Source organism: Pleurodeles waltl, chromosome 5 (genome assembly GCF_031143425.1).
Source record: "Pleurodeles waltl isolate 20211129_DDA chromosome 5, aPleWal1.hap1.20221129, whole genome shotgun sequence".
NCBI lineage: Eukaryota > Metazoa > Chordata > Amphibia > Caudata > Salamandridae > Pleurodeles > Pleurodeles waltl.
In genome coordinates, this window is record NC_090444.1 from 159,550,032 (window position 1) to 159,563,597 (window position 13,566).

The 13,566-nt window shown below is 45.4% G+C and overlaps 1 protein-coding gene across 2 annotated transcripts in view; it reads right to left on the minus strand.

Moving 5' to 3' along the window:
* MIA3 (MIA SH3 domain ER export factor 3) overlaps positions 1–13,566 on the minus strand; it is a 441,987-nt gene that overhangs the window by 154,669 nt on the left and 273,752 nt on the right. For both annotated transcript variants that reach the window (XM_069233852.1, XM_069233851.1), the window contains exon 23: positions 7,688–7,723. In XM_069233852.1, coding sequence (XP_069089953.1) covers positions 7,688–7,723 — 36 coding nt within the window. The remainder of the gene's footprint in view (positions 1–7,687; positions 7,724–13,566) is intronic.

Here is a 13,566-nt window from a genome sequence, read left to right on the forward strand (position 1 = left end):
GCTGAAGAGATCCCGAGATCTCTCATAGACTAACATTGCGAACCCGACGCTTGTTTCTACACTGCACCCGGCCGCCCCCGCGCCGCGGAGGGTGAAATTTCTGTGTGGACTTGTGTCCCCCCCGGTGCCCTACAAAACCCCCCTGGTCTGCCCTCCGAAGACGCGGGTACTTACCTGCAAGCAGACCGGAACCGGGGCACCCCCTTCTCTCCATTCTAGCCTAGGTGTTTTGGGCACCACTTTGAACTCTGCACCTGACCGGCCCTGAGCTGCTGGTGTGGTGACTTTGGGGTTGCTCTGAACCCCCAACGGTGGGCTACCTTGGACCAAGAACTGAACCCTGTAAGTGTCTTACTTACCTGGTTAACCTAACAAATACTTACCTCCCCTAGGAACTGTGAAAATTGCACTAAGTGTCCACTTTTAAAACAGCTATTTGTGAATAACTTGAAAAGTATACATGCAATTTTGATGATTTGAAGTTCCTAAAGTACTTACCTGCAATACCTTTCGAATGAGATATTACATGTAGAATTTGAACCTGTGGTTCTTAAAATAAACTAAGAAAAGATATTTTTCTATATAAAAACCTATTGGCTGGATTTGTCTCTGAGTGTGTGTTCCTCATTTATTGCCTGTGTGTATGTACAACAAATGCTTAACACTACTCCTTGGATAAGCCTACTGCTCGACCACACTACCACAAAATAGAGCATTAGTATTATCTCTTTTTACCACTATTTTACCTCTAAGGGGAACCCTTGGACTCTGTGCATGCTATTCCTTACTTTGAAATAGCACATACAGAGCCAACTTCCTACAAGGACTCACTGAAAAACTCAGAAAGAGATGGGATATTCTGTTGCCATGCCTGCTTTTTGCTTACAGAGAAGTACCACACAAGGGAGTATGTTTTCCCCCTTTGAACTTCTCTTTGGTCATCCTGTAGGGGGACCAGTGTATCAAGTGAAACAAGACTGAGAGCCCTCTCAATGAACCTAAGCAAGACTCAGTGGACTATATACTTGGCCTACGTTCAAGGATGGCTGAATACAAGGAGAAAGCATCCAAAAACCCTGAGGTCAGCCAAGAGCTCAAGAAGCTCCGGTCTGACCAAAAGGCTGCCCTGGTGGAGTACCAACCAGGGCAGAAGGTGTGAGTATTACAGCCAGTGGTTCCTAGGGCACTCCAGGACAAAATGGAGCGCCCCTTGACCTATCTTTGAAAAGAAGGGAGAGGTCGCCTATCTGGTTGACCTAGGCACTTGCATGTGCCCTCACAGGGTCATCCATGTAAAGCACCTAAAAACTTTCCAAGACTGGGCTGATGTGGCCATACTGTTGGTCACTGATGAGGATCAGGAAGAAGAGAGTGAACCTCTCGCTGGCATCCTCTCCCACAGTCCTACAGATGGGTCAGTTGATGGTGTGGTCTTTTCAGACACCCTCACTGCTCAACGGAAAAATAACTGCAGGCAAGTCTTGGAGAAATATGCTGAGCTCTTTTCCAATACCTTTGGTCAGACTAAATGTTGTCCCCATGATGTGGACCCTGGTGACAATATGCCTGTCAAAAGTCAAATGTACAGGCAGTCTGACCAAGTAAAGGATAGAATCGGGGTTGAAGTCAGCAGGATGCTGGAGTTAGGGGTGGCAGAGGGAGGTAAAACAAAGCCGAGGTTTTGTGTGGACTACAGAGGTCTCAATGCTGTCACAAAGACAGATGCACACCCTATCCCAAGAGCAGACAAACTTATTGTCAGGGGCAGCCAAATTTCTCAGTACTTTTGATTTAACATCACAGTAGTGGCAGATTGGTCTGACCCCTGGAGCAAAAGAAATATCTGCATTTGCGTCCCCAGATGGACATTACCAGTTCAGTGGTTATTCCATTTGGGCTAGAGAATGCCCCTGCCCCCTTCCAAAGGTTGGTGAACAAAGTCCTTGCTGGGTTGGTGGCTTTTAGTATAGCATATCTTGATGATAATGCTGTCTTTAGTTCCAATTGGCATGATCACCTGATCTACCTTGAAAACGTCCTTCAGGCTCTGCGAAGTGCAGGCCTCACTATCAAGGCAAGAAAGTGCAAGACAGGGCACGGCTCAGTTGTATACTTGGGCCACCTGACCGCGCAGGAAAGAAAAAAATATATATGTTATATATTGTTTTAGTTAATTAAAATCATAACAATATTTTTTTTATTACAAATACTATTTAAAATGAATAAAATGAAAGTGCCACCCCAACCGATCATATCAGGCCGATAGTCAACAGTTGCTTTATGGATATATAACATGAGCACCACAAATAAGAATTTAACCAGTTTGCAATTTAGTTGCAGGTTGCCAGGTTTAAGGCTTGCTATTATAGCACCTATGCATGATCTAATGCTTCTATCATTAAAAGCCTTATTTAATAACTTTGATCAGAGATGGCGCAAATTAGGGCAAATACAGATTACGTGGATGAAGTCCTCCTTTTTGGCTTTACAAAGTCAGAATTCTGTGGATCCAGTATAGTCTTATATTGGCTAACCTGCCAATGCTGGTGCACAGCAGAAGCACATAGCCATTGGTCCGTGTTTTATGTGCGCTGGGTAGGGGATGCCAAGATATGCTGCTGGTTTCAGGGTGCCATAGCTATTAATCACTGTCGAGGCGTGAAATCGGGCACTTGACTTTATTTTGTCTGCCAGGTTCAAGTGTAGTTTTATTGCTTTGTTTGCTGCCCTTTTAAAGGTATCATATGTCATATTTGTGACCCATAGTTCAGTCAAATCCAATTGTTTGATGGCATTTTCTAGGTATTTACGATAGGCTGACTATGATCACTTTGCAAGACAGACCCCATAAGGCACTATTTAGTGGGGTGCCTTGTGTTTGCCATATCGTGAACCAGCATTTTACTGTGGTTGACCTTCTATCCAGATCTTGTTCTGCAGAGTTGCGTCAGAAATTGTTTGTGGCAGAGCGAATGGTTGCCTGAGTGTCTTGTTCTGCAATTTATCCAGTAGGACTGCGTCTTGTCCACTCATGACTGTTGGGAGCAATTTTGCAGGGATTACTGCTTATAGTGTTTGAAAAGAGGGGCCATCCAGGTTTTTCACTAATAAACTAAAAGTGTGGGTTAGGGCCTTTTTGAGTCCAGGTACAAGCAGAGATACTTGTAGCTGCCTACCACTTCCAGGGGAGTGTTATTTAGCCAGAGCGTGGTAATGCTCCCTGGTCGGCTGGAGCTATACATTGGTTTAGATTTTATTGTGCTTACCTCTAACAAGTTTGTCTTGACACAGGTGGCCATGTTTCCTCTACTCACAATAATTCCAAGATTATTATTAAGTCTAAGGAGATGCAAGGGGAGTGTGATGTTCGTGACTCCACCCTGGAGTTCACAAGTCTGGTTCCTGTTGGTAATGGGATAATTATGGTGGACTATCTGATAGTCTTACCTTGGTTTCCAGTGCTGTTGACAGGCCCTCAGGGAGAGTTTCAAGGGTTGGTGTTAGAGGGTCATTGTGGTTAGTGACATGAATGCTCTCTTTAGATTCTGGCAGGTGTATTGTTTTTCTGAGGGAGCATGAGGACTCAATAGTAAAGTGTGGGATCCAAGAACAGATAAAGCATATAGAAAGGCTTTGAATAAATGGGTATGTTGGTGTCTGGAAAGGAATGATGTTATTTGAGCTGCAGTGGCAGTAGGTAGTAGTGGTGAATATTTTTTAGCAGATTTTCTAGGTCAGGATTTGTTTTATGAATTTGTATTGTTCCACTGTCTACTGGACAATGTTCCACTGGGACAGACCATTTTGGTCCAAAGGCTGAATAGGGATATGCGGGTGTCAAGGCCATCTCTGTCAAAGTAGAACTGTGGGATGTGAATCTGTTTTCGCATTTGATGAATGAGTGGGAATTAAACAAGTATTTGTCTACTTCACAGCCTGTGTCCTCAAAGACAATGCTGTGTTGGTCTTGTACAGCAAACTAACAGATGTAAGGGCTTTTGAGGTTACTTCACCGAGTTATCAACCTGAAGATGTCAGTTTCTACGTAAGGAAAAGAACAAAGACTAGGACAATAAGTATTTTCTATCCCTTTTTCCCCAGACATCAAAAGATTGTGCATCGTTAGGTGCTTGAAGGTGAAACAGATGAAAGATTCTCAGTTTAGGGGAGGTTCAGAGTCAGTTGTTGACTTCTTTCAAAGAACGATTTAAACTGGTTAAGTGGCCACCCTTGGCAAGGTAGTTGAAGGAACTAATGGAAGGGAAAGGTGTAGATGGGTCAGTGTTTGGTACACATTTTGCAAGGGGTGTAAATGACTTCGAAGGCTTTCATCTGCAGAGGTGGCTTGAGTGATAGGAGATTGGTCTTATTAGTCAGTTTTAAAGAGAATCTATTTTAAGCGGCTTGTTTTCAGCAGCAGAAAATGTTGTGGCAAGGCTTTGAAGCAGAACAATATTCGGCTCTGAGCTTTACTGTAAAAAACAAAACAAAAAAAAAAAACAAAAAAAAAAATATGGATTTTCCACAGTGGGGTGGGTAGAAAAGTACCCTCTTTTTGGCATGGTTACCCCCACTTTTTGCCTGCTGTCAGTGTGTTTTGACTGTGTTCACTGGGACCCTGCTAAGAAGGACCCCAACAACTGGGCTCTTCTCTCCCTCTAAATTTGGTTTCTTAGGACTTAGCACACCCCACAATTGGCAAACTGGTGCCCCCATATACGTCCTCAGTATATGGTACCAAGGTACCCAGGGTATTGGGGCTCTAGGGGTTTCCCGTAGGCTGCAGGATGTATTGTGCACCCATGGGAGCCCATGCACAATGTGTCTGCAGGCCTGCCATTGCAACCTGCGTGAAAAGGCACATGCATCCTTTCACTACAGGTCACTGCACCAGGTCACTATAAGTCACCCCTATGGCGGGCCCTCCTAGCCCAGAGGGCAGGTTGCAGGTACCCGTGTGTGAGGGCCCCGCTGCACAAGCAGAGGTGGCCCTACGAACTCCAGCTCCATTTCCCTGTGACGGGAAACCATTTTACCTGTGTACTGGACACAGGTCACTGTGTCCAGCTATATAATGGTAACGCCAAACCTGGGCATGTTTGGTATCAAACATGTCAGAATACTGTTGCCAGTATTGGTTGTATGATTCCATGCACTCTGGGGGCTACCCGCACTGCTGCCACCCCACAGATAGGTTTCTGACCTCCTCCTGCTTGACCAGCTCAAGCAGAGGAAGGCAGAACAAAGGATTTCCTTTGCGAGAGGGAGGCAATACCTTCACCCTTTGGAAATAGGTGTTATATGGCTTGGGAGTGATAGCCTCCCCAAGCCACCTGTATGCTTAGAAGGGCACATTTGATGCCCTCCTTGCATAAACCAGTTTGCACCAACAGTCCAGGAACCCCTGATCCCTGCTTTGGCATGCAACTGGACAATGGAAAGGGGAGTGACCACTCCCATGTGCATCACCACCCCAGGGGTGGTGCCCAGAGCTCCTCCAGGTCGCCACATGATTCTCCCATCTTGAATCCAAGGTGGGCAGAGGCCCCTGGGAGAATCTGAGTGGCCGGGTGAGGCAGGTGTCATTACAGCCCCCTCCTGAATCCCCCTTCCTGGGCTACTTCGGGTCTCTCTCCCCTGTGGGTCTTCAGATTCGATGTGCAAGGTTCCAGCAGGACTCCTCTGTATCGTTTATTTCATCTTCTGCCCACTGGGACTTCAAGTGGACCCTCCAGGAACCGACAATGTGCAACTCCAGAGACGACCCCGCTTTGCAACATTGTTTATCTGGCTCCTTTCAGCAACTGCAACATTTCCCTGGCTGTGCATCCTCTGAGGGAGAAGAGTCTTCAGCCTGAGCAAGAAGGAATCTTCCCTTGGAGTGAAGGAGTCACTCACCTGCATATGCAGGCACCAACTGCAAAGATGACCGGCTGCGTGGATCCTCTCTCCTCCGGAACTGCGTGGATCCTGCATCACAGGTGGTGGACTGGAGTGGTCCCCTTGGTGCTCTCTACCAGCTGTCCAACTTGGGAGATGGTAAGCCCTTGCCTCTCCTTGCAAGACAGCACCCCTGAGCACTGCAACACTTGCAGCTACCAAGGCTTGTTTGTTCCTCCTCCAACGGATCTTCAGACTCCATGAAGCCCCGGCCTCCAGCACTCTTCCCTGCATAGCACAGTCTCCTGCCTTCTGCTCCAGCAACTCCTCTCCAGGTGTGCAGAGAAGGCCTCACTGTGACTCCTGTGCCTGCTGCTGTGGGTCGCCTGTGGGTGCTGCTTTCTCTTCTTGTGACTCTCCCAGCTGCTGAGGGTCACCTCGGACTTCCCGCCTTGGGTCCAGTCCCCTGGGCATTGCTGGTCCTCTTCAGCCTTGTAAAACCTTCTTCTCAGACTCTTGCATTTGCCAAATCTTGTTGGTGGCTTTCCAGCACCACTGGATGATGTGGGACATCACTTGCATCACTTCTGGAACTCCCCTTCTGCTCTTGTGCTGCACTGCTGACTTTTCTCATCCACCATCGATCTGGTCCTGCATCAACAGAAGGGTGGGTAGTGGCTCCTGCCATAGCCACACACTCCAACTGGATTTGGTACCTTCTTTTGCAGGTCTTCCTCTGTCAGGATTCACCTTTGGTTTCTTCCAGTCTTGTCTGGGTCGTGCATAGTCCTTTCCCAAAGTTCTCCTGTGGGTTTGGGGGAAAAACCAGGTACTTCCCTTCTCTCTCCTGGTCGCTGGGGGCACCCTGGTACTTGCTTATTGAGGTTCCTAGTTCCTCCAACTCCCCTCTACTGATTACACTTCCTTGGGTGGGGCTGCCTTTCACATTCCACTTAATTACTATATGTTTTTGTCTCCCCCTGGGCCTTCACTAGTTTCTATTATTTTGCTATTTGTATATGGTTTGTCTCCCCCTGGGCCTTCACTAGTTTCTATTATTTTACTATTTGCTATTGCTTTCAATGTGAATCACTGACTTCTAATGTTTATATAATAGTGTGTTTACACACCTTCTAGTGGAGTGTTGCCCATACAGTATTTTAGTATTTGTGTTACGATAATAAAGTACCTTTATTTTTGTAACACTGTGTGTTTCTTTCATGTGTGTAAGTGCTGTGTGACTGTGGTGGTATTGCATAAGCTTTGCATGTCTCCTACTAAGTCCTGGCTGCTCATCCACCGCTACCTCTAGAGAGCCGTGGCTTACTAGACACTGCCTACATCTCACTAATAAGGGATACCTGGACCCGGTATAAGTTGATAACACTAAGTGCTCACCACACACCAGTCATGCTTCCTACACACCAAAACTAAAATGATCCCTCCTGTATCATACCCAGAAGCTTTCTCTAATGAACTGTGTTGGATTTACCTTTGCAGCTTTTAATTGGTAAAAAGAGGGGGAAATGTGTCCGAAGAGGGTGAGAAGATCGCCTTATTTTGACTATGACAAGGCTGTTGGAGTACATGCAGCCCAATGAGCAACAAAAAGAGGAGGATTTTCTGCTCAACCACTGTGGAAAAAACATATGTCCTGTGCAAGGACTTCAACACAACATAAAAACAAGCAGCAATGTCTAGTGTATTTTAGGAATATATCGTATTCAATATTATTTCACTAGAAACAGTAATAACAATTATATAACCACTTTAGGCTATTACAGAATTTGAGGCTAAAAACGCATACCCAGTTGTCATGAGCCTTCTTCTCATGTGAAGCAATCTGTATAGAAAAAACAAAATAGAGATAAAAAATAGTTAGAGATATAAAACTGATGAAAAGTACAAAGAAAGTCAATGCAATATTGAAAGTACACTCCAGAAATGAATATGTAAACTAATGTGCCGATAGGAGGCATTGGTTGGGAATACTTTTATTCCACAGCATATTTGATAATGAATAAGTTAATTTAAAGAAGTGCAGTTGCCACTATCTTAATAGTGTACGACGCAAATACAGCGCTAGGTAGTAGGGATAAAGAAAGGCAAAACAAACTATTTCCTAAGAAACTGTTTCAGAAACACCAAACATTCTAGAAAATATTCAGTAAACGATCAACCATTTTTTAGGTACTTATATTCATAGATGGGGGAAGCCCTAGATCCAACATGATTTAAACTCTTATAGTTCACTGCAAACAATCATTACTGATTAAAAAAAATAAAACAGATGAGCCTTTTCAAAATACTTATAAATCGATTATACGTGGACTCCCACATATGTCCCCACGTAAGTGCTGGCATATCAATGACAAATATTAAAAATAAATTCAAAAGAAGAGACGTCATTGAAGAGTACACAAACATTGATGTTAATTTGCAAAATCTTCTACAGACTCAAGTCTGTCAGGTGAACAAAAAAAATATTTGCAATTTAAAATTGCATCTTCTCATAATCAGGACAAGTGGAATTTTAGAATTAAGTGTACCTACATTACTGCTATGTATGTCAGTATGGCAGATTTTCTGCCATTGTACATTTATGACTTGGCATGATAAGGGAAGAGAGCACTGGTGAGAGGCTGTGGAACATGCACGGAACAGCCACAGTTTTGCATGTCGGCAGGTATTCACACACATTATGCATAGTCATTCCAACTCTGGAAACACAAACTGACTCCTTAAATATATTTAACTTGTAACAAAACAAATCAAAAGCATAAATAGACACCTCTGCTCAACTCACTGGTCCAATATTTCTGCCACAAGTAAGTTCTGTCCAATAGAGTACTTCTGTAAACGTATAGTGTTTGTAGATACACTTGTGGGTGTCTGTAAGTCAACAACCTTCTCCCAATGTAAGAGAAAATTTACAAACAGAAATTTGGCCATCAGGTTCAAAGCAGGTGAGTGCTGCGAATAAAGAGAACAGCTCTTGAAATATGGGACAAAGTGGCAGTTGGAGAGGGCCTCGCCACCTTTTACCCTGCTCTACTTAAACTTTGTCTTTACACCAGCCTTTTAAGGGAGAGCATTTGAGAGCTGGACTCTAGGAGAGTGTCCTGTAATAATTGATTGTTCTATGAAGAATGGTGTTAAATCCTTTATAACTGTAAACAGACCTTTAAAGTGATCAAACAGAACAGACTCCAACACACTCAACTGCGAAATTTGGCACTTCAACCAAGTAACAAAACTGCAGCAATGAGACAACTTCCTGAGTTTGAAAACTGTTGGATTAGTTTGAATCCACAAAAAGTGGATTAAACCACACTTTACGGAATTTAAAGAAATGGAGATACGAACTGCCAAGGGACACAGAGCTGGGGAAAGATACTCCAGATGTACAAATGGGGTAAAAGTTGGCACAATATGCCTCTAAGCCTTAGAAGCATGCATACATGATAGGGAAACTGAATAGAAAATTAGGATGCGGAGGTATGTCAACACTGCATGCACTACAGGTATATTGGAATGCATCCGATAGTGAGTGTGTGTGACAATTCAGATATTTTGAAAAGAAGTATTCAGTCTTATAGATAACATTATGGAGGGTCTGACTGTGCAGAATCCAGAATATATTCTCTTACATGACAGCACAAGAACCAAATCGTGAGGAGGCATGATTCAAAATGCCTGGATCCTCTACGATGGATAGGGCAAACCAATTACTTTAAAAAAAGGCAAACCTTCCCCAAAGTGTCCTTATGGCGAACAATGGCTCTGGGAAAGCTCACACAAGATATACAACAAAGCACCAAAACCTTCGAGAAAATGTGGAGCTCAGATGCATTATTTTGCCTCTTTACCATTGTTGAGGGACTATCCACCTATTAGAGGCTATGTCTAAATAGAGGTAGTTTGGCCTTAATTATATGCAGAACTGGAAAGGGAGATAGCCCAAGAAGTCTAGAAGTGAGGAGTGGTGTGCTGGGATGGTGGGAGTTGCTGTTAGTTGGGGGTGGTAGGGTATTTTTTACGGTACATGGATCTTTCAAGTTTTATGTTGTGAAACGCCAAACAGAACGGTTTGCTGGTGTCTGCCCAGGAACCTTGATAGGGTTTAAAAACGATTAAGACCGAATAATGAGTTTTATTGCTTATTCTGGCACCGTTGTATGTATTGTATTCTTTTCATGGCAGTAAAGTGATAGTAAATTGTTACGCAAGGAAAGAATGTGGATAATTCCACTTACACTTCTGTCCAAAGAGCTGGTCATTTTCCTTTGCCCTTTAACGATTAATGAGACAAAAGGAGGAGTCACTCGGTCCCGTGACTCGAAAGACTTCTTCGAAGAAAAACAACTTGTAACACTCCGGCCCAACACCAGATGGCGAGCTATTGCAGAACATGCGTATCTACAGCGACAGATGCCATCGAACCAGTATTTTCATAAAGGAGCAAGGCTACATGTAGGAAGTTGGCTCTGTATGTGCTATTTCAAAGTAAGGAATAGCATGCACAGAGTCCAAGGGTTCCCCTTAGAGGTAAAATAGTGGTAAAAATAGATAATACTAATGCTCTATTTTGTGGTAGTGTGGTCGAGCAGTAGGCTTATCCAAGGAGTAGTGTTAAGCATTTGTTGTACATACACATAGACAATAAATGAGGTACACACACTCAGAGACAAATCCAGCCAATAGGTTTTTGTATAGAAAAATATCTTTTCTTAGTTTATTTTAAGAACCACAGGTTCAAATTCTACATGTAATATCTCATTCGAAAGGTATTGCAGGTAAGTACTTTAGGAACTTCAAATCATCAAAATTGCATGTATACTTTTCAAGTTATTCACAAATAGCTGTTTTAAAAGTGGACACTTAGTGCAATTTTCACAGTTCCTAAGGGAGGTAAGTATTTGTTAGGTTACCAGGTAAGTAAGACACTTACAGGGCTTAGTTCTTGGTCCAAGGCAGCCCACCGTTGGGGGTTCAGAGCAACCCCAAAGTCACCACACCAGCAGCTCGGGGCCGGTCAGGTGCAGAGTTCAAAGTGGTGCCCAAAACACATAGGCTAGAATGGAGAGAAGGGGGTGCCCCGGTTCCGGTCTGCTTGCAGGTAAGTACCCGCGTCTTCGGAGGGCAGACCAGGGGGGTTTTGTAGGGCACCGGGGGGGACACAGGTCCACACAGAAATTTCACCCTCAGCGGCGCGGGGGCGGCCGGGTGCAGTGTAGAAACAAGCGTCGGGTTTTCAATGTTAGTCTATGAGAGATCTCGGGATCTCTTCAGCGCTGCAGGCAGGCAAGGGGGGGATTCCTCGGGGAAACCTCCACTTGGGCAAGGGAGAGGGACTCCTGGGGGTCACTTCTCCAGTGAAAGTCCGGTCCTTCAGGTCCTGGGGGCTGCGGGTGCAGGGTCTCTCCCAGGCGTCGGGACTTTAGGTTCAAAGGGTCGCGGTCAGGGGAAGCCTCGGGATTCCCTCTGCAGGCGGCGCTGTGGGGGCTCAGGGGGGACAGGTTTTGGTACTCACAGTATCAGAGTAGTCCTGGGGTCCCTCCTGAGGTGTTGGATCGCCACCAGCCGAGTCGGGGTCGCCGGGTGCAGTGTTGCAAGTCTCACGCTTCTTGCGGGGAGCTTGCAGGGTTCTTTAAAGCTGCTGGAAACAAAGTTGCAGCTTTTCTTGGAGCAGGTCCGCTGTCCTCGGGAGTTTCTTGTCTTTTCGAAGCAGGGGCAGTCCTCAGAGGATGTCGAGGTCGCTGGTCCCTTTGGAAGGCGTCGCTGGAGCAGGATCTTTGGAAGGCAGGAGACAGGCCGGTGAGTTTCTGGAGCCAAGGCAGTTGTCGTCTTCTGGTCTTCCTCTGCAGGGGTTTTCAGCTAGGCAGTCCTTCTTCTTGTAGTTTCAGGAATCTAATTTTCTAGGGTTCAGGGTAGCCCTTAAATACTAAATTTAAGGGCGTGTTTAGGTCTGGGGGGTTAGTAGCCAATGGCTACTAGCCCTGAGGGTGGGTACACCCTCTTTGTGCCTCCTCCCAAGGGGAGGGGGTCACAATCCTAACCCTATTGGGGGAATCCTCCATCTGCAAGATGGAGGATTTCTAAAAGTTAGAGTCACCTCAGCTCAGGCCACCTTAGGGGCTGTCCTGACTGGCCAGTGACTCCTCCTTGTTTTTCTCATTATTTTCTCCGGCCTTGCCGCCAAAAGTGGGGCCTGGCCGGAGGGGGCGGGCAACTCCACTAGCTGGAGTGTCCTGCTGGGTTGGCACAAAGGAGGTGAGCCTTTGAGGCTCACCGCCAGGTGTGACAATTCCTGCCTGGGGGAGGTGTTAGCATCTCCACCCAGTGCAGGCTTTGTTACTGGCCTCAGAGTGACAAAGGCACTCTCCCCATGGGGCCAGCAACATGTCTCGGTTTGTGGCAGGCTGCTAAAACTAGTCAGCCTACACAGATAGTCGGTTAAGTTTCAGGGGGCACCTCTAAGGTGCCCTCTGTGGTGTATTTTACAATAAAATGTACACTGGCATCAGTGTGCATTTATTGTGCTGAGAAGTTTGATACCAAACTTCCCAGTTTTCAGTGTAGCCATTATGGTACTGTGGAGTCCGTGTTTGACAAACTCCCAGACCATATACTCTTATGGCTACCCTGCACTTACAATGTCTAAGGTTTTGTTTAGACACTGTAGGGGTACCATGCTCATGCACTGGTACCCTCACCTATGGTATAGTGCACCCTGCCTTAGGGCTGTAAGGCCTGCTAGAGGGGTGACTTACCTATACTGCATAGGCAGTGAGAGGCTGGCATGGCACCCTGAGGGGAGTGCCATGTCGACTTACTCGTTTTGTTCTCACTAGCACACACAAGCTGGCAAGCAGTGTGTCTGTGCTGAGTGAGAGGTCTCTAGGGTGGCATAATACATGCTACAGCCCTTAGAGACCTTCCCTGGCATCAGGGCCCTTGGTACCAGAGGTACCAGTTACCAGGGACTTATCTGGATGCCAGGGTGTGCCAATTGTGGAAACAATGGTACATTTTAGGTGAAAGAACACTGGTGCTGGGGCCTGGTTAGCAGGGTCCCAGCACTCTTCTCAGTCAAGTCAGCATCAGTATCAGGCAAAAAGTGGGGGGTAACTGCAACAGGGAGCCATTTCTTTACACTACAATTCTAAACCATATATTTGTCGCTCTATCTTCAAGAGCATAGCACTTCCCTTGGGCATGAACCATATTTTTAAACAATCTTAAACCATCCTTTTCTGAGCAAAATCACAGTGGTGTCAGTTACAGCAGTATAATAAACATGCATGTCGAGCATCAAACTTCTGGATGAGAACCACATAGGGTAAAGAATCATGTTCTGAAAGCACATAACAGAGGGCAATCTGTTGTTGATACGGTCACTACAAAGGGCTTCATTATGAGAGCACTGGAGATAATACTTGTAAAACCCAGTGGCAGGGGGCATAATGATTGGGACTCAATCCTAAGTGCACAGGGTTTGTTTAAATACAAGCAACACAGAGTGCTTCATAAAGAAGCACTCACCTCAACATATTAATATTCACCAGCAAACGCTGGCTTAGGCTATCAAATCATTCTAAATGCATTGCCAAATAAATTGTGAGGACACCCATCCAGCAATGATGAGAGTAATCCCCATTGTAATTGGACTGACAATTCAAGTCT